The 27,317-nt window shown below is 44.5% G+C and overlaps 1 protein-coding gene across 1 annotated transcript in view; it reads left to right on the forward strand.

Annotated features, from left to right (window-relative positions):
* The window catches only part of HDAC4 (histone deacetylase 4), a 453,690-nt gene that overhangs the window by 296,727 nt on the left and 129,646 nt on the right, over positions 1 to 27,317 (forward strand). The window contains exon 7 of the mRNA XM_065412876.1: positions 5,020 to 5,141. Coding sequence (XP_065268948.1) covers positions 5,020 to 5,141 — 122 coding nt within the window. The remainder of the gene's footprint in view (positions 1 to 5,019; positions 5,142 to 27,317) is intronic.

A 27,317-nucleotide genomic window follows, 5' to 3' on the forward strand; every position in this document is an offset into this window, starting at 1 on the left:
CCATGTGGGTGCCTCACTTCAGGTATGCATGCACCCTGTGCCTTTGATCAGAAATTTTTGATAGCAGTGCCCGTTTGGCCCACGGATGCGCCCTACACATCCTTGTGCCCAATACCGAAGCTATATAGGGCTGCAAGTGTGAACCACCCTCAGTTCCTTCTCAACTGCCATCGGCCAGTTTAGTGTGTGCCTGTTCTCTCTCTAGAGTTAGAATAGCGTATAGTGTTAATTCTTCAGTGGTTTGTAGGATACTTAATACTTTATAGTTGTTGGAACTGTTCCCATTTTCTTTTTTTCCCAAAAAATATTTTCGTTGTTGTTTTTCCCCTAATGAGGGGGGGGGGGGGCAATTTTTTTTTCTTGTATCTGGGATGCTGACTTTAAAGGATGCCTCTCCTGTAGAGAAGCAGTGCCCATCAGCGATGGGCATTCTCACTGTATTTGTTGCTTGGAAGACTCGCATATCCCCAACAAGTGCAAGATTTCCACTTCTTTTAAGGGAAGATCCTGTAAAAACAGGGAAATTAAGTATAGACTACTAATGATGAGCATGCCTTAAAACCAGCTTTGGACCTAGGTACAGAGAATCTTCCTGTTACAGGGACTCTATACCTCTGTAAGTGCTCTGTCTATGTCAAGGTCACTGTCACCAAGAGCTTCCACGATGAAGACTGTGGAGACCCCAGCCACCCAACCTTCTCCATGAGCGAGGTACCTATAACCACTACCGCGGTACTGAGGGCTTCCCACTCAGACTAAGGAAGGAGATTAGAGGAGCACAATGGAGACTTCCTCCTCAGAGGGTTCGGTCACCAGAGACCTCAGGCCCCAAAAGGATTGCTAATGAGACTTTGAGCACTTCGGATACAGTGAAGCACTTCAAGCCTTCAGTGAAGTCCCGTATTTCGGTGGTAAAGGGCATGGTACCGAAGACTGCTATCAACAGAGCCCGTGATAGTAAGAGTCTGGCCTCAGAGGAATCTGCGGTACCCTCTGTGCCATAATCAATGTCTCAGACGACAACATCGAGAACAACTTTGGTGCCCATACCAAAATCTGTTGTGCTCCCGATAGCACATGGTACCCTAAAAGATCTCCTGTTACCGAATGAGCCAGAGTGTCCCCTCTTTGCAACATCTGGACATCTATCAGTATTGAGATCTGCTGGGTCACTGACCACACATGTTGTAGTGAGACCCACCACTTCCCCAACTTCTACTATTCAGGAAGTAGGGTTGTCACCTCCTGTACGGAAGAGTGTTCAGACTCAGAGCTTTTGGCTCAAAGTGCTCCAGTTTACTCAAGGAGATGATATTCTCCTCTGCAGATGCCAGGAAGGCAGGATACATGACCTCTGCCTGTTGATACTTGAGACAGCCACCAATGGCTACCTTCCCCCGTGCCGTCTAGTCCTCCTCATTGGCCTTATTGGGACCCATGGGCAATGTAGCACCAGCAGTTTTGAGGGGCCCCGATTCAGTTTCATAAGTAACATAAGAGCTCTTTCTCCAGCACGGTCCACCTCTCTCCTCCACTCTGAATCAGCAGAGGAGACCTGTGAGCAGCAAGAGGTGAGGGCGGAAAAGGTCACTCCCTCACAAATATCTCTTCATCATCACCCGATGAGGCAGTAATACCACCACCACCATCATTAGCTGATGACTTTTGTCAGTTCCAGGACCTGTTGAAGTGGGTGGTGGACATTCTTCAGATACTCCTGGAAGAGGTCCAGGATTCACATCACAAGCTCGTGGACATATTGTATACTTCTACTTCAGCATGAGTGGCACTGCTGATTAAGTACTTTTTAGAGTCAGCCAAGACCATCTGGCAAACTCCAGCAATGGCATCCCTACAGGCAAATGTGCCAATAAAACATACTACATCCTGGTGATGAAATCCAAGGTTTTTTTTCATACCAGGCACCAAATTCTCTGGTTGTAGATGCAGTTAATAAAAGGGGGAGACAGCATGCTCAAATATCTACTCCATATAACAAGGACCAGAAGCGTCTGGACCTTCTTCGTCATAAAAGCTACTCTTTGACAATGTTTCAGTTCAGGATAGCAAATCGCCAGGCCCTGAGGTTGAAATATGACTACCTGAACTATGAGAAGTTTAATGCTTTTATTGACCATTTACAATAGGAACACAGGTCAGTTTAGCGCCAAAGTAAAGGTGGGTCCGCTCTTGGTGAAGATGTCTTTTAGGCTTCACTTGATGCAGACAACACTGCAGTCTGGTCTGTTTCCACCACAGCAGTGATGAGACAAGCTTTCTGGCTTCAGTTGTCTAGTTTCCTATGGGAAGTACAATTGGCTGTTGAGGACATTTAAGGTCTTTGCAGGCTCCACAGATGACTCACATCATACCCAAAAGAACTCAGAGTACACTTAGATCTTTGGAAGGAAATTTAGCAGGTCTCAGTCGGCTCAAAGATCTTGTCCTGCTCAGTTTTTCCACCTTCCATAGACCATCTGAACCCCACCGGCTAAGATTTTTCTAAAAAGAAGCCAATGACTACCTCAGCTGCTTCATCCCAGGTATCAGCATCTTCCAAACACCAGTTCTGATAGTTTTGTGCAGAGTCTAAACCACCTGATAGTGAGGGTTCTTAGCTGTACCATTCCACCCATTTTCCTCAGTTTGAACACTGACTCTCTATACTCACATGCCTGGGAGACTATAACATTAGACAGGTGAGTATGGGAGGCCATTAAATCTGGTTATATGATTGTTTGCCTCCATCCTGCCATCCTATCCCATTTCCCCATCTCTCTTCAGGGACGCCTCTCACGATCAAAAGCAAGGACATGTCCACTGCTTCTGGGTCATGAAGCATCTTGCATTTTTGGTAACACAGAACACCGGATTACATTTTTGATGTCTTCAGGGGTGGCTCAACACAAACAGTCTGAACAAACAGGTGTCTATAACCAGTCGGGTCCTGCAGTCACTCACCTGGTGGAAGGATCCTTTCAAGGTTTGTGCAGGAATCCCATTAATCCAGAATCCCCATATGGTCATGATAATATCAGACACTTCCCTCTTGGGAGGATGAGCACACACGAGTCCTCACACAGCCCAAGACAAATGGTCAAAGCAAAAGCAAGACTTGCATGTCAATCTGCTGGAGTTAAGGGCTGTCAGAAATGCTTGCCTCCACTTTCTTCCCCTAATCAAAAACAAGTCATTCAAGATCAGCACAGACAACATAGGTTGTGTATATATCAGTAGTCAGGATGGAGCGCATTCCCCCTCACTCTGCAAAGTGATAAAGCTTTGGAATTGGTACATAGCTAGTCAGATGGCCATTTCAGTTTTTTATGTCCCACATAGACAAAACACTATGGCATACTACCTCAGCAGACTGTTTTCCTTAAATTACAAATGCGAATTGGACTCTTGAGTCTTTAACAAAATATTCCTAGCTGGGGGGTTTCCAGAGGTTGACTTTTTCATCACTGTAGCCAACACAAACTGCAGAATATTCTGTTCCAAAGGAGAACTCAATCCAGAACCTCTAGGAGACACCTTTCCCATTACATGGACAAGGAATCTTTTTCTTTCTTTTTTTTTTTTTTTTTTTTTGGTATGCATATCTACCAACTCCATTGCTTTTAAAGGTTCTCAGCAAGATCAAGTCAGACCAAGTCGGGGTCACTTCGATTGCACCAGCCTGGCCAAGACAAGTTTGATTTCCTTACCTCATCAGGCTCTCCTCTCGTCCTCTGTGGAGGCTCCTGATCAATTCTTGACTGTTGAATCAGAATGCAGATAGAAAACATCTCCTCAGTCTGAACATTCTGCAACTCCAAGCATGGTTCCTCAATGGTTCTTGGGACTAGAAGCATCCTGTTCATCAGAAGTAAAACATGTGCTGTTAAATAGCAGTAAGGACTCTACAAGACACACTTACCTTCAGAAATGGAGAAGGTATCATCTTTGGTGTAACTGCCGTCATCTTTCACCTATTCAGTTGTCTTTCCACAATCTTGGATTACCTGTTGGAATTGAGGACATCAGGTCTATACGAGTTCCATCAAGGTTCACTTAGCATCTATTCACGTTCCAGTTTTCTTTCCTAAGCCACATCAGACTACACAGGAAGCCATCTTCCATATACTAGTTGTTAAAAGGACATTAGCCCTTTACTTGGACAGACCCAGAGCGTTCAGGAAGTTCCCTAGACTTTGTTTCTATTGCAGATAGGTCATGGGGATCCACTGTCTCCATGCAGAGACTAAGTAGATCTCTGGATGTATTATTACCTGGTATGGCTTGGCTGATGCTCTGCCTCCCCTATGAGTGACTGCACGTTCTACTAGATTACAGTCAAGATCTGTAGCCCTGCTCAAAAATGTTACAGTTGCTGAAAGCTGCAACGTAGACCATAGTGCATGCAGTTTGGTAACATAATTGGATGCTGCAGTTTGGTAACATGGTTCTCTCCTTAGTGCTGGTCTCTGTTCTGAACCTCCCATCTTCTTAAAGCGGTTACTACTCAGAAGTCACCTGAAATGGAGCACCTACAGGGACACTACCCAAAGAAGGAGAGGTTACTCACCTTGTGCAGTAACTGGAGTTCTTCCAGCTGTGTCCCCCTATAGGTGTTCCACTAGCTGCCCTCCTTCCCCTCTGATTCGGAGTTTTTCTGTGGGAAGAAACTCAGGGTGGTTCACCCATGCAGCCCTATATAGCCTTGTTGCAGGGCATGAGGATGTGTAGGGCACTGCTACCAAAAATCTTTGAGCAAAGGCAGAGGTGCACACCTGAAGTTGAGCACCTACAGGGGGACACATCTCAAAGAACTCTAGTTACTTCACAAGTTGAGTAACCTTCTTTTTCTCTAACCACATTGTCCAGGGTTAACTCTCATTGTCAGGAATGGGCATTCTCTGCTTTGAATGTCATTACAGGATCCTTTAATATAAACAGAAAAGATTAATCTATACTATCTCCTCTTACACTTAACTTTTGTAAAGTTTCCACTTTCTCTTTCTACTCCTTCCTATATAGGAAAACTCAGCACAGTTCTCTTGACCAGAGTTCTCCCCCACAAAGTGGAATATCAGGCACCTACAATCACCCTGTCCTGGGGATGTACGATTCCAAAGATGACTTTCCACTCCGAAAAACAGGTAAATTCAATATTAATGTTCTGTCTGGCACCCTAAATATTTTACTGTGGCAGTCTGTCCTTTTGTAAAAGGAGTAAATGTTAACTAAAATCATGGGTGATGTTTTTAACATGTAATCCTTTTTTTTTTTTTTTTATAACACCTCTACCTCTATAGCACTGTAGAATGAATGAAAAGTGTTAGAATTTGAGTAATGTTTAGTTTGGCTAGGCAGAAATTTATTAAGAATTATAAAAACTTCCCATGGAAGCCTAATTTACATAATTTACATGAAATTTGTGAGTTTGTCATCCTCACAAGTGCAAAATTAAAACAGATTTGTCTTCTTCGATCAATAAGTGTTTCATTGAACGAGAAAAATGCATATTTCTTAATACTATTTTAAGGGCTTTTTTCTTGTGTGTATGATATTATGCAAAAAATAATCATCTCTGCCAGGCAAAGCATGAGGATTTACAGTAAAGTTACTGGCTCATACCTGTGTATGGTTGTTTCTCAGCTGTGCTCTTCCCTGTGCTTTGATTGAGGGGCCAGTTATTTCTCAGCTATATATTATGCAAATATCTGTTTTGATTGGCTACTTTCATCAACTCCACATCGTATGCCTATAGCCAACATGTAATGTTGGCTTCTAACCTCAACAGCATAAAACTCTCTGAATAAATACACCCTGATGGGCTCCCCTCGATTTCACTAACAGCCATGCTGGGAAGGACTGAGCACACAGTGCTGTGTCTTTAAAGTACCTTTTAAATAGGGAACTTTAAAATTACCTATTTAATTTTAAACTTCCCCATTTAAAAGCTCTCTTTTTGATTTTTTGAGGGGAGAGGAAATGGGGGGAAAGCTCATGCTTCAGGATTTCAGCAGGCTACCTGCAGAGGTCAGGAAGGGATTTTTCTTCCTTCATGCCATACATCTTCTTCCAGTGAAGTGTCAGAGTTGGCCACAGCTGGAGATGGGGCAATTGGACAGGGAGGGCCAGGGCTCTGAGGTGGGCATTCTCTCTCTGAGCCTTCTCTCTCTGAGGTGCTTGGCTGGCTGGTTATTGTTCACATGCTCAAGGTCTTAACTGATCGCCAGGTGTGGTATCAGGAAGGAATTCTCCCCGACGTCAAATTGGCAGTGATCTTGAAGGTGTTTTGCCTTCCTCTGCAGCATGTGGGCTCAGATCACTTGCCAAAATTAACTGGGTATGTTTCACTTAATCATCTCAAGCACTGTTGCACCTCAATCCCTCCTGTTCTCTGCCTGTGGCGCATAATAGTCTAGTTTCCTGTGGGCTGTAAAACTTTGGTCTCAGTTCGGTGGTGATGGCCTGTGATACAGTGGTGGTCAGACTAAATAATCTGGTGGTCCCTTCTGGCTGTAAACTCTGACTCTAAAAGGTGTGTTTGAACAAAGGAGTTGTGTACAGAACTCACTTCGGCTTCTTTTGAAAACTGCCAGCCTACATGGCTATTTCTCTAACTGTATACCATGCAAATCCTTGCACTCTGATTGGCTAACAGCCACCAGCCAAAAATGTGCAGTGATTTCCATAATCCTGTTCTGATTGTTTTACAGTAACCATGTTGCGAATATGTTAATCTCTGTGCTCTGATTAGCTGCCATACTTCAATTGCTGTTCACCTGCAATGGACTGCCCTAGGATGACCAGATAGCAAGTGTGAAAAATTGGGTTGGAGTGGGAAGTAATAGACACCTATATAAAGAAAAAACGGCGAATATCGGGACTGTTCCTATAAAATCAGGACATCTGGTCACCCTGGACTGCCCCCTCCACTAGAGAATTGTAGTGCCCTTACTGGCATGCATTTATTTATATGGTCTGATCATGACAAGTGAGGTTTATTTGTTTGAAGTATAGTGCCTGTCATAAACATACGGTTAAGGGTTAATTCCTCTTTTACCTGTAAAGGGTTAAGAAGCTTACATAACCTAGCTGACACTTGACCAGAAGGACCAATAAGGGGACAAGATACTTTCAAATCTGGGAGGGGGAAAAAGTCTTTGTTGTTGTTTTGTGTGTGTGTGTGCTTTTGCCGGAGAAGATCCAGGAGGCAGCCATCTAACGTCCTTGAATTAGTAAGTAATAACAGAAGAAATGTGTTAGGTTGCTTTTATTTTTGTTTGTGATTTCCTTTGCAAGAAGAGGGAGGCTGTTCCTGAGTTGTAACTTTAAAGTTTGCCTAGAGAAGAAATCTTCTATGTTCTAAATTCTTTCACCTTTTTTTCTTTAATTAAAATTCTTCTTTTAAGAACCTGATCGATTTTTCATTGTTTTAAGATCCAAGGGTTTGGGTCTGTGTTCACCAGGACTAATTGGTGAGGATATATTCTCAAGCCTTCCCAGGAAGAGGGGTGTAGGGGATTGGGGGATTATTTGGGGAAGGTAGAGCTCCAAGTGGCTCTCCCTAAATGTTTGTTTAAATCATTTGGTGGTGGCAACGTTACTTAATCTTAAAACATAAAAGGGAAATTGTGCCTTGGGGAGTTTTTAACCTAAGCTGGAAAAAATAAGCTTAGGGGATCTTCATGCGGGTCCCCACATCTGTACCCTAAAGTTCAGAGTGGGGAAGGAACCCTGACAATATTCCAGTACTATTAACTCCTCTATATAGTAAGTTGTATATATGTTAATTGTGCTTCAGTTAGCTTCCCCATTTGGAGCCAAAATAGTCTGAAGTGTCAAGATGGGGAATGTTGTCTTAATAGTGTTGAATTACAGTTCTCTTAGGATGAAATGGTCCTAAGGTTGCACACATGATTGGTATTTGATTAGCATAAGTCCAGTTTGGTCCTCCTGGACATCACACTCATATCCACAGTGCTTCTGGATTCATTTTTCTGGCACAATTAGGACAAGAGCAGACAGAAAAGAAGACTTAATTTTACCTGATTTGTTTTGCATTATTTATTCTTGCTCCTGTTAGTACTGCATGAGCCAGCATAGAGAGGAGTGTGAGAGTGGGTTGTATTCCTTGTACTCAGCAATAGAACTCTTTACTAAGTTCCAATCAGTTAAACCCATGCAAACCCACTGAAGGTTAGCTTCATATAGCCTGTTGAACTTTTATTACAGATGATACTACATGAGAAGGAAAATTTTAGCTTGACTTGGAGTCCAGGGTTGAGTTTGCAAGTCTGGCAGAAATTAAAAAGAAAATCTTTATTATGTAAATCAATGAGAGAGAATAAATATTAAACATCCTATGCTGTTTTTTCAGTCATTTCTCAGAGAAGAACTGCACTTCAAGGAATGTGGTTTCTTTTAGTATTGGCCCATATGACGAAACTTTAAATAGGAGCAGACCAATCTACTTTGAAATTTAAACGTTATAGGTAGACACTAGCCAAGGCAATCGTACAATAAATCTGTATCTGTTCTGCCACTGTGGAAGACTTTGACTTAGATGCTATTTGTGTTTCCAAATACATCCTGTTCCTCCAGCATTTATAGCGAGCTTTGGGAAATCCTCTCTGTGTGTCCTGTTTTCTTTTTAGTTAGGCTCTATTTAAAGATTGTGTCTGTGAAAATATATGAGTATAGGTCCTTCGTGTTTTCAGTGCACCATTTTCGTGACCTATGGAAGATTAAGAAAAAGTTTGGGACTAACATCCACATGTTTTTTCTTGCAAAAGTTTTGCCTAAAAAGCTAGTTTATAGATGGAATGTCCAATTATATTCTAACACCTTACTGTATCTAATATAGTGTCTGCCCGCAGTGTTCTTAGTCACTTTTTTCAATCATTTAAATGGTTGTTTTTGTAAAGCCCTACAGCATCGGAATTTTAATGCAAATCATGTATAATAAATCAGTATGACAGCTGTCACTCTATTTGGCACTTATTATTCTGTACACCATAGAACTTTAGAACCATATTTTTGTCAGTTAGTTCCATTATATTTTTTGCACATTACTCTGACATAAATAAACTGCTGTCATCTTGTGTAGCTGGAAAAAAGTTTCTCACTTTGTAGTTACAAACAAGTTTTAACACAAAAGAAGCAGAAAGAGGGAAAGGCCAAAGAAAATAAATGTTAGTATAAGGAATACCAGTTTTAACATTACTAGTTCTGTGATTATAAAAACGATACAACACTGGCAAACATACAGATTTACAGAGATAAGTATTCACAATCAACAGGAGGAGTCAGGAGAAACAACCTAATACCCAACTACAAGTGAAAGAATCAGACCCCAAATGGGAGGAAAGAACTCTACTTGCTTTCATAGATGGAAGTGGGGAGGGGTGGGGGGAGAAATGGGACTGCTCAGATTTCTACCTAAATGTGGAAAAATGTTGGTGATCCACTTGGTCTTTGAAGACTCATGGAATGGAGTCAATACTGTGATATTTTTGTCCGTGCTTATTCAGCTTTTCCACTTCCATTGTGTTCTTTGTGCCCTGATATGCCCAGAATAAAGAGAGAAGCTGTAAATTTTCATTTATTTCTAGAAGCCATGATTAGAGGCCCACAGAGGGGCTGTTATCAAACACAAAGAGGGTGTAGAGAAGCTGGATATTAGGCATAGGTGTGACAAATATATGAACTACTGACCAAAATAACAGAACCTCTCTTTGGGTGTAGCCTGTACACGAGCATCAAGAACCTTTACTAACTGGAGCCTTTCCAGGAAAGAGGAGACAAGCCTAGGTTAATTGCTTAGACCCAACCAAGGAGGATGTAGATCTAGATAGGGTTTAATCTGGATTTCTCTAATGGAATTAGAAATAAGGGCTGTGAGTCTTTTAATAGCAATTTTAGTCTGCCTCCTCAAATTCAGTTGTATGACTTTTTTCTTATGCAGGCAAATAATTAAATATTAGTGGGGGGTTTTCCTATGCTATGTGAGCAGGCAGTTCTATGTTTGCAAGAATAAGCGGGTGGTCATACCATACACAAGTGTCAGAGGGTTAGCCGTGTTAGTCTGTATCCACAAAAACAACGAGGAGTCCGGTGGCACATTAAAGACTAACAGATTTATTTGGGCATAAGCTTTCATGAGTAAAAACCCACTTCTTCAGATACATGGAGTGAAAATTACAGATGCAGGCATAAATATATTGACACATGAAGGAGGAGTACCAAAAGTACTCCTCAGTACCACTGAGGAGTACCAAAAGAAACTACACCATCTGCTCAAGAAACTCCCTGCTATAGCACAGGAACAAATCTACACAGACATACCCCTAGAGCCCTGACCAGGGGTATTCTATCTGCTACCCTAGATCCATAAACCTAGAAACCCTGGACACCCCATCATCTCAGGCATTGGCACTCTTACAGCAGGATTATCTGGCTATTTGGAGACTCTCTTCAGACCCTACACTATCAGCACTCCTAGCTATCTTTGTGACACCACCGACTTCTTGAGGAAACTACAATGCATTGGTGATCTTCCTTGTAGTGGGGCGGACTGCCCCACTCCCTGAGAGAGTGGGCTACAGCAGGCCAGTGCGCCTGTGCAGACGGGCAGCCAATTAGAGAAGGTCTTATTGGGAGCCAATCAGGGCCCAGATTGGAGGCAGCCAATCAGGGCCAGGCTCAGCCCTATAAAAAGGCTGCTCAGGAAGGGAGCAGTCAATCTGTCCCAGTCCTTCAACAGGGGAAGGTCTGTCTCCAGAGCAGGGAGACTAGCACCGTGGACAGCGCAGTGCTGGCCAGGCTCGGGGAGCAGAAAGGTGCTCTAGCCTGAGGCCTGCCAGGCTGCAGGCCCTGAAGGGAAGGGCCTAGCGGGTGCAAGGGGCCGTAGGGGAAGCGGCCCAGGGAAGCGGACAGACGAGGGGAGAGAAAGACAACAGCGAGGCTGCCGCCGGAGGGTCCCTGGGCCGGGATCCAGAGTAGAGGGCGGGCCTGGGTCCCCCCCTTCCCCCCCCCTTCAGTACACCCAGCCATCGGCCGTAGGGAGCGGCTATTATAGACCACGCCAGATCCCTGACGAGGGATTAGACTTTGGGGTGTGTGGTTGGACATGGTGGCTGGGGCGCAGAGAGACTGCTGATCAACCCCCCCCCCGGAAGGGGGTGTGGCTGGACTAAGGGGCACTGCTGGAGGGCAGTGGTCCTGAAGAGGACGCCGCGAGCTGGAGAGTGACGCGGGCTCAGACGCCAACCAAGGGCGAGACAACGGGCGGGACACCACCGAGAGAGGGTGCTCCACTGGACTGAGCTAATTCCCAGAGGTAACTAGCAGGAGGCGCCGGGTGGTGAGTCCCAACACCGTTACATTCCTGAAAACACCATCCTGGCCACTATTAATATAGAAGCTCTTTACATCAATATTCCACACGAGGATGGACTACAAGCCGTCAGGAGCAGTATCCCTGATGAGTCCACAGCACACCTGGTGGCTGAACTTTGTGACTTTGTCCTAACCCACAACCATTTCAGATTTGGGGACAACTTATACCTTCAAGTCAGCGGCACTGCTATGGGTACCTGCATGGCCCCACAGTATGCCAACATTTTTATGGCTGACTTAGCAAAACGCTTCCTCAGCTCTCGTCCCTCTACTTGCGCTACAGTGATGACGACTTCATCATATGGACCCACGGGAAGGAGGCCCTTGAAGAACTCCACCTGGATTTCAACCATTTCCACCCCACCATCAACCTCAGCCTGGACCAGTCCACACAAGAGATCCACTTCCTGGACACTACAGTGCAAATAAGTGATGGTCATATAAACACCACCATATACTGGAAACCTATTGACCGCTATACTTACCTTCATGCCTCCAGCTTCCATCCAAGACACATCACATGATCCATTGTCTACAGCCAAGCCCTAAGATACAACCGGATTTGCTTCAATCCCTCAGACAGAGACAAACACCTACAAGATCTTTATCAAGCATTCTTAAAACTTCAATACCCACCTGGGGAAGTGAGGAAACACATTGACAGAGCGAGACAGGTACCCAGAAGTCACCTAGTACAGGACAGGCCCAACATGGAAAATAACAGAACACCACTGGCCATCATGTACCGCCCCCAGCTAAAACCTCTCCAGCACATCATCAACGATCTACAACCTATGCTGGAAAACAGTCCCTCACTCTCACAGAACTTGGGAGGCAGGCCAGTCCTCGCTTACAGACAACCCCCCAACCCGAAGCAAATATTCACCAGCAACTACACATCACAGAAACACTAACCCAGGAATCAATCCCTGTAACAAACCCTGTTGCCTACTCTGTCCCCATATCTACTCTAGCGACACCATCAGAGGACCCAACCACGTGAGCCATACCATCGGGGGCTGTCATAAATATAAAGGGAAGGGTAACAACCTTCCTGTATACAGTACTATAAAATCCCTCCTGGCCAGAGGCACAAAATCCTTTTACCTGTAAAGGGTTAAGAAGCTCAGGTAACCTAGCTGGCACCTGACCAAAAGGACCAATAAGGGGACAAGATACTTTCAAATCGGGCGTGGGGGGAGGGCTTTGTTTTGTCTGTTCTTTGTCTGTTCAGGGTGCTTGCCAGAGACAGATCAAGAAAGCAAGCAATCCAACTCCATTAGAATTAGTAAGTAATAGGAAGGGAATGCGTTAGCTTACTTTTATTTTGGCTTGTGATTTTATCTGTGCTGAGAGGGAGGTGTATTCCTGGTTTTCTTTTTGTAACTTTAAAGTTTTGCCCAGAGGGAAATCCTCTGTGTTTTGAATCTGATTGCCCTGTGAGATTATCTTCCATTCTAATTTTACAGAGGTGGTGCTTTTACCTTTTTTCTTTCTTAAAAAAACAGAACTTTATTAGAATCTGATTGGTTTTTTTAGTGTCCTAAAAAAACCCAAGGTTGGTCTGTGCTCATCTTGTTTATTCTGAAGCCTCCCCAGGAAAGGGGGTGTATGGCTTGGCGGGGGGGAATAATAGGGGGGAGTAGGAACTCCAAGTGGCCCTTTCCCTGAGTTTTGTCTAATCACTTGGTGGTGGCAGCGTTACCTAATCCAAGGTACAAGGGAGAATTTGTGCCTTGGGGAGTTTTTAACCTAAGCTCGGTCCCCAGAGTGGGGAGGGAACCCTGACAGGCTCATTCACCTGCACATCTACTAATATGATATATGCCATCATGTGCCAGCATGCCCCTCTTCCATGTGGATTGGCCAAACTGGACAGTCTCTATGTAAAAGAATAAATGGACACAAATCAGACATCAGAAATGGTAACATAAAAAAGCCAGTAGAGGAACATTTCACTCTCCCTGGACATTCTATAGCAGATTTAAAAGTAGCCATCCTTCAACCAAAAAACTTCAAAAACAGACTTCAAAGAGAAACTGCAGAGCTACAATTAATTTGCAAATTTAACACCATTAATTTGGGTTTGAATAGGGACTGGGAGCGGCTGGCTCACTACAAAAGCAATTTTCCTTCTCTTGGTATTGACACCTCCTCATCAGTTATTGGGAGTGGACCACATCCACCCTGATTGAATTGGCCCTGTCAACACTGGTTCTTCACTTGAAGGTAACTCCTTTATCTTCATGTGTCAGTATATTTATGCCTGCATCTGCAATTTTCACTCCATGCATCTGAAGAAGTGGGTTTTTTACCCACGAAAGCTTATGCCCAAATAAATCTGTTAGTCTTTAAGATGCCACCAGACTCTTCGTTGTTTTTGTACCATACACAGTAGGCATAATGGCATATGTGAGGAAAGCGGTGAGAGGAACGGGTTTTGTGCATGAATTTCACCATCTTCTCCAAGTTCATGTATTTTTCCTTGTATAAAACTGGGTTAATTTTGTTGTATTACATTTGGTTCAATCTACTATGAGCGCTTTTGTATGGCTAGATCTTTTGAGATCAGGATTGTTAAGGAGTAGGAGCAGAGAGAGCCATTGAAGAGCTATTTCAGTTTTTGTCTCATTTTCCATTGAAGATGCCAGTTAACCAAAATCATGATGGGATCCAAGTAGCTCTGGAGTCCATGTAATTGTATCAACAAGTGTTAAATTTAATTTGATGGTTCCTATTAGAACCTTTTCCATTGGTACCCACAGGACAGGAGTTGTGAAGCATGTCAAGGGTCATGTTTCTAACGTAACATCCCAAAAATGAGGTTTAAAATTTGGCACGGTAATTTTGCCTTCTTCCCTAAAGCTACAAAAAACATTCCATTTGATTTTGAGTCAGATTGTCAGCTGATGTGGACTGGCCCAGCTACATTTAACTCATAATTCCAGTTTTATCATAGGAAAGTACTGATCTTTTTGAGAAGGTCTAAGAGGAATTTCGGGGCAGATAGTGGAAGCAATCTGACTGAATGGCAAGGGGTTATCAGTTTTGCTAAAAATATGACTCAGCCAGCTGCTAGTAATGTCATTCCGTTCAGTGAGGTCACTATGACATCAGTGGCAAGAAATGCTCAAAATTAGTTTTACACAGTTGGGAAGGATCGAGTTTATCTGGAGGCTGAGGTACTTAAATCCCTTTGGGACATTAGGGAAGAGGATTTAGCTACTTCCTATGAAGCCTTCATGTCAGTAGTGAGAATCATGCCTCAAAACTTGGACACCTTCATCTTGAAACCATAATGAAAATCATAATCCTCTGAGATGTAAAAGAATTGAAATAGCCACTGTAGGACTAGTATGGAAGAAGAGCGTTCAAAGCTAACTTGTTCTTTTCTATCAGTCTTATTCTTATGGCTAAAAGATGCACTCAGATGAAGTAGGCCAGAAGTTCTGATGTGGAGATGATTTTCATTCTATTCAACACTGGGAAACTATGCCTACCACCCTATTTGAGCTGAAAAACGGCAAAGCAGGAGCCATTTGTTAGCAAACAAATACTAGTGTCTTTGAATAATGCCAAAATCCATGTTTGAAAAGCTACCCTCCATTCCATGACTGCACACAGAACATAGTTAAAAACAGACATGACCATACCACCCAGTCAAATGCCTTTTCTGCATTAATAGGCTTGAGATACAGTTGCGGGGTACTTTAAAACGTTTCTTCCATTATGAGAGATTCTACTATTTCTAGTAGTAGTCCTCATCTCTCTAATGGACTTCCAGCTAGAACTGGTAGAATATTTCAAAATGTTATGCAGTTTAAAGGTGCCCACTATAGGATCCACCTTCAACCAGGTCTGGTGGGAAATAGTTAACCATTGACTTGTATTGTCAGCTCTGTGACAACCTCATTATTGATCATTTTTGGCATCAGTCCCACCAGTCAACCTGAGAGTAATTTAGAATAAGATTAATAGATTCATAGGTCCCAAGGGCAGAAAGACCACTGTGATCATCTAGTCTGACCTTCTGTATAACACAAGCCATAGATCTTCCCCAAAATAATTCCTATAGCAGATCTTTTAGAAAACCATCCAATCTTGATTTTAAAATTGTCAGTGATGGAGAATCCACCATGATCATTATCTGTGACTGGAGAGTAGGTGGTCAGGTCTAGCAGTTGGGCAGGAGTCAATCTTAGTGGTCAGCGCAGGGGTCAGAGCCTGAGACAGTGTTGGGGGTAAGGCATAGGAGCAGGGGCCTGGAGAAAGGCAGGAAAGCAGGAACTGGCAGTAGATCAGAGTTTGAGATAGAGCAGGGACCAGGAACAGGCAGGAATGCAGGGCTCAGGAGTCAGGTAAGCAAGAGGGATCCGTAGTAGCAGCCAGCCAGGGATTCCTCTAGTTGCTTGAACAACTTCCTGTGTTACTTCCTGGTTCATATCGAGCTCCTCAGTCTATTAGGGGTGCTGGATGTTTCCCCCAATAGGGAGCTTCAGGGACAGGACCCTCTGTGAGCTACCACTTCGCTGGTTCCCTTCTCTGATTACTCAGGTGAGCTGCTGGTTCCCGGTTGTGGCTTGAGCACTGCCTGGGGACCCATGGGTCCGGGTTCAAGGCCCACAATCCCTCACACCCTTGGTAAATTGTTCCAATGATGATTACTCTCTCAATTAAAAAAATTACACTTTTTTTTCCATTTTGAATTTATCTAGTTTCAACTTCCAACCATTGGATCATGTAATACCATTCTCTGCCAGACTGAAGAGCCCATTATTAAATATTTGTTCCCCATGTAGCTATTTATAGACTGTGATCGAGTCACCCCTTAACCTTCTCTTTGTTAAGCTAAATAGATTGAGCTCCTTGAGTCTATCACTGTAAGGCAGGTTTTCTAATCCTTTAATTGATCTCACAACTCTTATCTGAACTCTTTCCAGTTCATCAGCATCCTTCTTGAATTGTGTGCACCACAACTGGACACAGTATTCCAGCAGCAGTTACATCCGTGCCAAATAGAGAAGTTAAATAACCTCTCTGCTCCTATTTGAGATTCCCCTATTTATACATCCCAGAATCACATTAGCTCTTTTGGCCACAGCATCACACTGGGAGTGCATGTTCAGGTGATTATCTACCACAATGCCCAAATCTTTTTTAGAGTCACTGCTTCCCAGTCCCCCATCCTGTAAGTATGGACTACATTCTTTGTTCCTAGATTTATACTGTGACAAAGCTCTGTCCTTGTCTCCGTGGGTCCCGTGTTTCCTGGCAGATTTCACTAGCCTCAGAGGCTCACTGTGACCCTCCACGTAGCCCTTCTCTCCCTACAGGCAAGGGTCACAGCTTACTGAGCCATTTTTATCATAAGCCAGCAAGGGAGGTGAGGAGAAGCAACTCTCCCTCACACAGTCTCTGTTGTCTCCCAGTCTCAATGATTAATCGGGGAGGGGAGGAGAGGGGGGAGCCCGGGCCTGCCCTCTACTCCGGGCTCCAGCCCAGGGACCCTAATCATAGCAGCTATGGTAGCTGACTTTTTTGAAATAGGACGTGTACAATTCCCTGGGACACTTCCCCACAGCAGCCCCCACTCAATATCTCCTTCACTGTTACCTCGGGGCCTCATTCCTTGCGCCTGATATGGATTTGTACTGCTTAGTTCCTCCAACAGCACAGCTTCCTCCTACAGCTCCTGACACGTGCGCCTCACTGACTAACGGGGAGGCTTTTAACTAGTTCCAGCCAGCCCTTGATTGGCTTCATCTATCTCCACTGCTTTCTAGAAGGATCTTAATTGGCCCCAGATTAACCTGGAGCAACTGCCATTTGGTTACCATGGTAACAGGGATTTGTTTAGCCTGGGGCTAACATACCTGTTCCTCACTGCTTTACTATAGCCATCTGGCCTTGCCCCATCACTATACATTTATGTTTAGCCATGTTAAAATGCATATTAAAATTGTTTCCTTGCACCCAGTTTACCAAGTAACCCAGATCACTCTGAATAAATGACCTGAAGGCACCTGTTTTGAGTAGTATAATGGAACAGTAGGTAGCAAGGAGGAGTCTACAAAACCCTATCCAGCATGAAGAAAAAGTTCCTTCTGTTGGAGTAAAAGGAAGTCAGTCCTTGTAGTGATAAACATCAATCAGGTCTGTTCTTTTGTGAGAGACTGGATCTGTTCATTGTAGGACTGTTGGTTCTATCCATGGAGAATGTTAAGATCATCCTATAAAATAATTTTACGTTAGGAGAAAGCTATAATCATGAGAAAAATACAGTTGAAAAAACAGATTAGTGGACATATCGGATGCATACATTGTCCTAAAACCCACAAGATCATGCACAGGTAACAGAATTTGTCTGTGTTGCCAATTTCAGCTACAAATTGGACATTTTCCTTACTGATAGGAAAATGCTCCTTTTATTTGTATATGAATAGCCATATACTTCTCCCATCCATCCACTGTTTAGTTTGGAGTGTTGCAAGAAGTTTCTAGTTCTTCGTTCGGAAAAAATATTTTGGAATCTCAATTTATCTTAAACCAGGGCATCTAATTTTCACTGCTTCTGAAACCCCCAAATACAGTTCTTAGGGTGAGAACCAGCTCCTTCCTGTTCTTTCTAGCTACTTCCCATGTCTCCCACATCTTTTATTTTAAAACTCTCCTCTTTTTCCCCTCTTCCCCCCCCCCCCCCCCCCGGCCTTCCTCAACTTCTCACTCTGACTTTGATGCTTGCATTTATTTTTCTCTATTCCATCCTAGCCATCATCTTGGCTTTAACCCGTTAAAATCTAGGATTTTTACCATGAAAATAAATACTTTGTCCTGTTTGGTTTGAGAAAATTCTACAGAACCTGTAGGACATGTGACATCCCATCAAATGTTAGAGCCCCACACCTCACAAAGGTTACTTTAAATATTAAAATTAAATTTCAAAATTGAGTAAATTATCACCCCGTTTTCACCAAACACTGCTGCTTCCTCCATCTCTCCATTTCTTAATTCCCTGTCAATACTGAAAATTCTCCCTTTCTCCTGCCTGTCATGCACCTTGAGTCTCAGTCTTTCCATGATGTGAATCTCTGAGTCTCTTTGACTTGGCTGCCTCTGTCAGACCTCTACTTCCCTCTCTTACCTCCTCCCCCTCCATCAACTCTCTATAGTTCTGTTCTCTGTCCTGCATGTGACACCTTTGCTCTCCTTAGACTCTCCCCATAACAAATTCTGGCTGTTGTCACTGGGTGTCTTGCCCCTTTAAATGAAGCAGGTCCAGCTCCCCTGTGCCATTAGAAGTGCTCCCAGCTTGGGCGGTTAAGAGGGCAGTGCATTACCTGGGACTGTAAAGGATCAGAGAGTACCGAAGAGGGAGGAGGTCCCTGAAGGAAGTTGTGGGAGAAGGCTGAAGGCAGCAGATGGGGTTGTCTGCTAACTTACAAGCCAGAGAGCCAAGCCTGAGAGCTGGAGAGGGATGAAAGCAAGGGAGCAATGGAGGGGCTAACTCACTGATGTCTCCATGCTTGTAGGAGGTTGCTGAAGGAAGGCTTACGACAGGAGAGCAACAAGTTTGCCAGCTGACATTCCCAAGCCAGAGTGAGGGTCAGAAAGGGCTGAAGGCAGAACAGCAGAGTGGCTATGATCTGCTGATATGTCCATCCGGGAGAGCTGGAGGGCTGAGGGCCATGGAAGCAGTGGAAAGGCATGCCTGCTGGCCTGTCTTGAGAGGAGAGGTGAACAGAACAGGGAGAGTGATGAGTGCTCCTCTGGGGAGGAGGAACTCACAGCAGAAAGGCTGCGGGGGTTCCCGCTGGGGAAAGCAGAGTTGCACTCCATCTGGTAGGGCTGGGGTGACCATCTTGGCAGAAGAACAGAAGAGGACCAAAGAAGAGCCCAGGTACGATGAAGATGTTGGAGTGTGACACGTTATGTCTGTGAACTACATGGGATTTTAAGGACTAAATGTGCTGGGTGTGACAAATGGACTATGTTTGGGGACTTTTTTTTTTTTACACACAGATTATTTCATCTTTTTTATGTAATAAACTATCCCCAAGCAGGAGCATTATAAAGGCAAGAGAACCTGTCATGGAGTCCTTAGGTCCCCAAGAGGTGAAGTGGGACAGTGACCTCTGGAAGGCCCATGACTGTGCTGATGTCCAGTTAACTTTGATGCTGATTCTTAGTGTCCTCTGCTGCCTAGGATTTTACCAATTATTCTAAAGCCAGAACTGGCACCATTTGTTGTGCCAATTTCCCTTCACTTGGCAATTCTTCCAACTCTAGTCCCATACACCTCAGCCTTCGAGAGAATAAGGGACCCTGACTGTGTCTACCCCCCTCTAACTGATGATTCCTTGAATTAATCCTTCTCCACTGCTCCCTCTTGTCCTCAGTTTTCCCGTGGCTTCTTGTTCCTTTCCACAGCCTTCAAGTAATCTTATCTCTGGTCCTAAAGAAGTCCTCCACTTTATCACCCTGTGCCTTGAGAATGCTGTCCCATCCAACTACCTTGTTTTTCTGCCAACTCTTTGCTTGGTGACTTTCATCTGCCACCTGACCTTTCTGCTCTGACACTGTCCTCATGTACGAAGAACTCCTGTAGTGACTCTTTCCGTGCTCATCTCTACCCCATCGCTGTCTTCATCAAGATGATTCACCTCCTTTTTCTCCCTGCGTTTCTATGTCTCCAGACCACATTTTAAGGTGTTCTGGATAAGACTGCTGTTGGATAGATAAGAACCTTGAAGAGCACAGAATAAACTGCAAATGATTCATTTGTTTCACTCAGCTATGGGAGTAGTCCTTAAACAGGGAATAGCAGTTGCCAGGATTGGGAATTCTAATATATGGAGATATACCTATCTCATAGAACTGGAAGGGACACCAAAAGGTCATCAAGTCCAGCCCCCTGCCTTCACTAGCAGGACTAAGTACTGATTTTGCCCCAGATCCCTAAGTGGCCCCCTCAAGGATTGAACTCTCAATTCTGGGTTTAGCAGGCCAATGCTCAAACCACTGAGCTATCCCTCCCCTCTCCTCTGTAGCACCACAAAGTCAATTCTTTTTTTTAAAACTAACAAAATAAATCTGCAAAAGCATGGTTTCTGAGTGCAAGATCGTACTGTAAAATGTAACTCAAATACTGTCTCATTTTTTTAACTGAAAAGTTAGTAGTTTAGTGCTCTCGTGACTTTTTTTTCTTCCATTGTGTAATATACCTTGTCTAAGAATTTAATAGCAACTCCTTTTTTCCATTCATTGAGATTCCTTTATGAGGGTCTGAGTGTACAAGTCCTGTTTGCAGCTGTTGAGAAAATAGTGATGATGTTTTCCTAAAATGAGGCTGACTCTCTTTCAAATTTAATATAGCTGCTGAGGTGCCATGCACTGAGCTAAAACAATTGCTGCCTATTGTAGTGAAGTCTCAGAATATCCACTGACAGCTAATCTTTTATTGTTTTTGCTAGGCCTGAGGTTTGGTGGTCTTTTGTAACCTCTCCAACACCCGTTGCAGTTTGTCAGAAACTCTTGTATTTGTTGAAGTTTTGTTTAATATGGTTCTGGATATGAGTCAACAGTGTGCCCTTATTGCCAAGAAGGCTAACGTCATTTTGGGCTGTATAAGTAGGGGCCAGGGCCGGCTCTAGGCTTTTTGCCGCCCAAAGCAAAAACAATTTTGGCCGCCCCCCCCCGTTTTTTAATTACCCCCACCCCCGGCCCCGCCTCAACTCCGCCCCTTCCCCAAATCCCCAGCCCTGCCTCCTCCCCCCAGGCTCTCAAGCCTGGGAGGGAGGGGGAGCAGCGGCGCGCGAGCGGCAGTGGAGGTGAGCTAGGGCGGGCGGGGCACATTTTTAGGGGCGGCATTCTGGCGCCGGCCATGCCGCCCCTAAAAATGTGCCGCCCCAAGCACCAGCTTGTTTTGCTGGTGCCTAGAGCCGGCCCTGGTAGGGGCATTGCCAGCAGATCGAGGGACGTGATCATTCCCCTCTATTCGACATTGGTGAGGCCTCATCTGGAGTACTGTGTCCAGTTTTGGGCCCCAACTACAAGAAGGATGTGGAAAAATTGGAAAGAGTCCAGCGGAGGGCAACAAAAATGATTAGGAGGCTGGAACACATGACTTATGAGGAGAGGCTGAGGGAACTGGGATTGTTTAGTCTCCAGAAGAGAAGTATGAGGGGGGATTTGATAGCTGCTTTCAACTACCTGAAAGGGGGTTCCAAAGAGAATGGATCTATACTGTTCTCAGTGGTAGCAGATGACAGAAGGAGGAGTAATGGTCTCAAGGTTTAGGTTGGATATTAGGAAAAACTTTTTCACTAGGAGGGTGGTGAAGCACTGGAATGGGTTACCTAGGGAGGTGGTGGAATCTCCTTCTTTAGAGGTTTTTAAGGTCAGGCTTGACAAAGCCCTGGCTGGGATGATTTAGTTGGGAATTGGTCCTGCTTTGAGCAGGGGGTTGGACTAGATGACCTCCTGAGGTCCCGTCCAACCCTGATATTCTATGATTCAGGTTTACATGATTAGGGATATAGGTTCCCACTTACTATTATTCCTGTATCCTGATTCTTTTGCTTTTGCTTTTCATGTTACCCCTTGACTTTTGAGAAGTTTGAATACTATGTAATGTCCTGCTTTGTCCTGAAATGCACACACCGAAACTTAAGAGACTGAGGAAGAGAAATGGTGTTACTGTTCTGTATATCTGAAAAGACCTATTTTTTTTCTTGTGGATTGTCCATCCTGCAAGGTGCCAACCACCCATTGTCATGTATCCTGAACTTCCATTGACTTCTATGGGAACTGAGAATGGTTAGCATCTCGCCAGACTGAGGTCCTACAGTAACAGTATCATGGGCCCAATGCTGCAAGATGCTAAATGCATTTAATTTTTGCTGAAATTCAGCAGTTCTGGAGGGACTCAGCACCTCATTAGGAGCAAGCCAGCTGATAAAAAATAAGTCCTTGAAATCTGTTAACTGTAAAAATTGTTTTTGTCTCGGTATCTGTATTGAGCCTTTCCCAAAAGTGAGCAAATCAATATAGTCTCAGGGTTTGTTCCAGTTATTCATCAGAGGTGTCCCCTCCAACATCATTAGTATAAAAATGGTTATAAGAACAAAATAAAGAAATGGGCACTTGCCCACTCTTTTCAGTAAAGACTGACTGGAGAACCTGACTCCTAACGGGAAAGGTATACCTAGACCAACTTCCCATCAGTCCAAAGCTAGGACTATGAAAATGGCTGCCATTACAAACTATAATTTATAGCCTGTACAAGTTGACAGGGTTGCCAGGTGTCAGGTTTTCGAATATCCAGTCAAAAGGGGACCTGTGCAGTGTCTGGTCAGCCCCGCTGACTGGACACCAAACGTCCAGTTACCACAGTAACCATGATCGGCTTCTGCCACCGGGAGGGCAGGAAGAGCAGCTGCTGCTGGAGGACGAGGGATCCTGACAGTGCATGGCGTTTAAGGAGTGGGGCCGGCAGCACATCCTCCCACCCCTGCTCTGCAGGTGGCAGGTGAGTCCTGGGGGAGGGAAGAGTAAGCGACAGAGGGGCCTGTAGTGTTCGGTTTTGAAAAACTGGAAAGTTGGCAACCCTATGTACAACTCTTTTGGATCTCAGAGAGAGGCTGGCTAGGAACTACCAAGAACCATCCTTACCCTTGACCACTGAGGGGGCGAGAGAGAAGTGCCAGCCCAGTCCGGCTCATGGAACTCCAACTTCAGATGCTAAAGTCAGAGTACACAGAATGGGCTTTCTTGTGTAAACCCTATACCAATTCCCTTCCTTCCCCTCAGCCTCAGGTGCCTCTTCTCTGTCATACATCACAGCCAAACTGAGAACGGTACTGGCCCAGCAGAGTTATTCTCACAAGCCTCACAGGTCTGCGTAGAATGTTACAGGACTCTACATATATCAGTTTGTAATTTGGTCTACTGGCTAACCAGGGAGACTTGGCGTCTGTAGACCTGGGATCTTTTCCAACAACGCTCATAAATTACTTGCCCATGTTTACAAACCTCAGATTACCAATGTTTTCCCATCCGTCCATAAAGCAAATGAAGAAAGATAAGCAGATTTTTAATGTGCTGGTTACTTAAATGCGTAAAAGGTAGAATTTCTTCGGTACTAAATTTCCTACGTCTCTTTAACATAGACGCACTTTTATAGAACACGGTGAAAATGAACCTGAATGGTTTCTTTTCTAAGGTGCTGAGCTCCCATTTACTTCAGCAGGAGGTATAGGTGCTCACCGCCTCTGAAAACAAGGCCTCATTCTCTAAAAGATACCATGTGCCAAGAGTCTCACTCCTGATTCTCTGCTCCATGGTGTGAGACAACTGAAATCTCCAAACTGATTATTGACATGATTATTCCCTAAGGAGGGGTAGCAGACTAGAGTATGAGCCCAGCCCACTGAGATTAACTTCTACCCTTGGGATCCTCCTTAATGTCAGAGGGGGAGGGGCGTTGGGAGGAATGCAGAACTGTTTCACTCATCTTTGGGGATTCCTTTCCATAACCCAGTCTTCCAGTAAGGTTCAGATTATTGAAAAATTACTTGCCAGTTTGCCTGAGTGCTTCAATGCCGGTGCTTGACACCAGCACTTTGGCACTTACTCTTCATGGTTTCGCTATTTGCCCTGGTGCCTTAGCATCTGTTTTTCAGTGCTCTATGTCTTGCTTTGGTTTTTCAGCAGTTCTGTGCTTTCCTTGGCTTTTCAGCTAGTGCTGGGTCACTACCAGTTGGTGGTTTGTGCTCCATCCTGCTACTGCTGCTGCCTTTAGCGATTTAAAAAAAAACAAACCCAAATCCCACAGCTTCAGGAGTTTGTGTAGATCCTCCTATGTTGCTTTTAGGTAGCTGAGGCCTGAGAATGAAAATCCTGGCAGATGGCAGCTTCAGAGGAGCAAAATGACAGGTCAGTAATTTTCCTGAAGTCTGTCACAGGAAAGGACTGGCCCATGCACTCCACATGCTGACAATCGTATGGAATGTTTAAACTACTGAGTTGGCCAGTTTCTAAATAGCAATGTAAAAGACGTCTCCTTTATTGATGCTGTTTTCTAAAGGGGGGAAGAATACAGTCTTACAGATGCGTAGATCCTGTGGTGATGGATGCAGGATAAGAAAATGCATAATTGTAATAGAACAACGATCTCCTATTGATTAGCACTCATTCCCATGTGTCTCCATGCATCAGGCAAGAGTCTGTGAGTGAGAGCAGGAGGGGAACATCCCAATAGCTACGAGGTGAAAAAAAAATTGTTTCTTTGATGTTGCAAGAACATGGGTAGGGTGGTATTATATTGCTAAACTGGTAGAATTGTGCTGAACACCTTGTGTTAAAAAGAAATTACATTTTGTCATTAATTAAAACACTGCATTCATCAAGAAACACTTCATACCTCTCTGAGCTGGTTCTGATCCTTTGGATGTGTGAAGTGGCTTGTTTTATGACAAAGATTGTTTAGAGGAAAATAGAGTAGGCTGAAATCCCAATGTCGTGTGGGAGTATAATTTAGAGAAAGACTTTGAGTTTTGTACTACATAGAGTGTCACTCAAGTTTAAGAGAATCTTTGTTTTCCCACCCATCTTGTATTTCCTGATGCTGACGTGATCCAAGTTCTGGTTCTCCTGCATTACATGCTTTGTACCACATATCCACACATTACTTCAGGGCATACTCTTCTAATGAGAAGTAGTCATCGATCTATTAAGACATCTGTATTTCCTGTACTAAGTGGGGAGGGGAATAGCCTTTGGGTGTATATATGTTACTAAAAGTAAAATGCATAAAAATTGCCTAGTATTTTAGTTCTGTAGAAAATCTACAGGTCAAGCTGTAGACATTCTAGAAAATAGTAAAAGAAACCAAACAGCAAGTTGGGGGAGAGGCTTGCTTTTAATATCTTCCCCCATGTCCTTTCAGAAAATCAACTCTAAAATGCATGTTAGGGATTTTCTTTTTTAAAAAAAACCGTTTACAGGCTTTAGCTGCAAATGCAGTCAAAGCTTGCAAATCACCTGCCATGGAGCCCTTCTCTCCTACCACCTGCTGACTTCTGCCCTAGCCCACCTACACTAGATTAAGAACCTGAATGGGGAGGCTTTAGTGCAGTTACTAGTTCAGCTTCCTCGGTCAGGAGCCACACTAAAGCAGTCCAGCCAGCTCTCTTGCACTGCTAAGTGCTACAGGAGGGGGGAAGGAGCCATGGCTTCCCTTTGATGTCCTGATGGAAAGGGAGCATGAATAGTGATGCATCAAAGGAAAGCTACTATTTCCCCTCCCAACCTACCACAGTGCTCCAAGGCGCTCATGAGGCAGCTGAGCTGTTTTGAAATAGCCCCTAACTAAAGGAAGAAGAACTAAGAGCTGCCCTCAGTTTCTTGACCTTATTGGATCAACTTTTGTTGGGGGATGAAGGTAGCAGATGGGGAGAGGAGCAGTAGCTCTGAACTGCCTCTTCTGGCCCCTGGTGAGCTCCCACTTTGTATTCCAGAAATTAAATTGGGAGTATTGCTTATGTTAACTTAGATTTAATATTCCCCATGTTGTTCTTATAATAGGTGGGAGTTGAAAAAGGGTCTTTTGGCCACCTATTGCAGCAGAAAGAGAGTCAGGTTTTGTCTAAAAAGCACAACTGAAGATGTGGATGTATTCTGGGGAAGGGGAAATGTTAGAAAATGTCATGACATGTAGAGTTAGTTGTAGAGGGAATGTTTCTATCCCTTCCATACTTCCGTTCTCATCCTTCACTATGAACGTGTTATATAAATACCATCAAACTTGTTTTCAACAAATAAAATTTCAACTTCATCAGTCTTATTCTAGTACCAATAAACCTCATTCTAATTGAGACATGCTCCAGTAACGTACTAACGCACCCCCTGTTTTGGCTTATCACTGTAGTTTGACCTCTTTCTGATATTTCTGAGGCACTGTTGCCATCCTCCTGCTATGTCAGCTTGGAATGGATGCCCAGCATCATGCTCTCTCCAGCCATTACAGTAACTCAAGCACTTTTGGCCTTTGCTATTGTAGAGGAGCGGACTCACCCCTGCGGCGCCTCCTGCTGGTCTCTTCTGGGAATTAGCTCTTCCAGCATCCTGGAGCGCCCCCTGCAGGCCGGTGATCCGCCTGTCCTCTGGCCCCCGTGTCCCTCCCGGACCCCGGTGCCCTTGTATCTGGGGTGCTGCCCCCTGTCAGTACACCCCTCAGTACTAGGGTCTCCCCTCCCCGGGGAACCCCCACCCACTATCCCTACCTCGCCCAGAATAAGGCCACTGCCAGTCACCAACTAGCCCCCGCTCCCTGGGGCAGACTGCAGTATAGGCCACTCATCACAGGCAAGGTTGGGTTTGGACCTGCTGCCTTGGCCTACCCATGGGCTGCCCTCTGCAACCCCCAGTACCCCTTGGCCTAATACTAGGCCGCAGCCTGGGGCTTTCCAGGTTGGAGCTCCCCAGCTCCTCAGCCTTTCCCCAGCCCTGCTCCATTCAGGTACCTTGTCTCTGCTCCCTGCAGCCAGGCCCTTCTCTCTCTGAGTGCAGAGAGAGACTGCTGAGCTCCTGGCTCCCAGCCTTTTTATACAGGCCAGCTGGGGCCTGATGGGGCTGTTTTAAACCCCTCAGGCAGGAGCGGGGTAACCACCCTGCTACAGCTATCTAAAGACTAGATGCTCTCCCTATGCATTTCAAGAGAGCTCGGCTCCCCATTAAGCACCTAAATGAAGTGGTCTGATTTTTCAGAAGTGCTCTGCACCCAGCAGCAGCTTTTCTTCTTCTTCTGTTGAACACTTGGCCCTTATGCTCCTTTCCTCCCATTCATTGTCACCTGCCATATATCTTCCCTCTTCATTAGCTGATATAAATTTGCTTTCTGCTATGCAAGAGTGACCCTGGGACCTCTT

The sequence above is a fragment of the Emys orbicularis genome, chromosome 11 (genome assembly GCF_028017835.1).
Source record: "Emys orbicularis isolate rEmyOrb1 chromosome 11, rEmyOrb1.hap1, whole genome shotgun sequence".
Taxonomy (NCBI): domain Eukaryota; kingdom Metazoa; phylum Chordata; order Testudines; family Emydidae; genus Emys; species Emys orbicularis.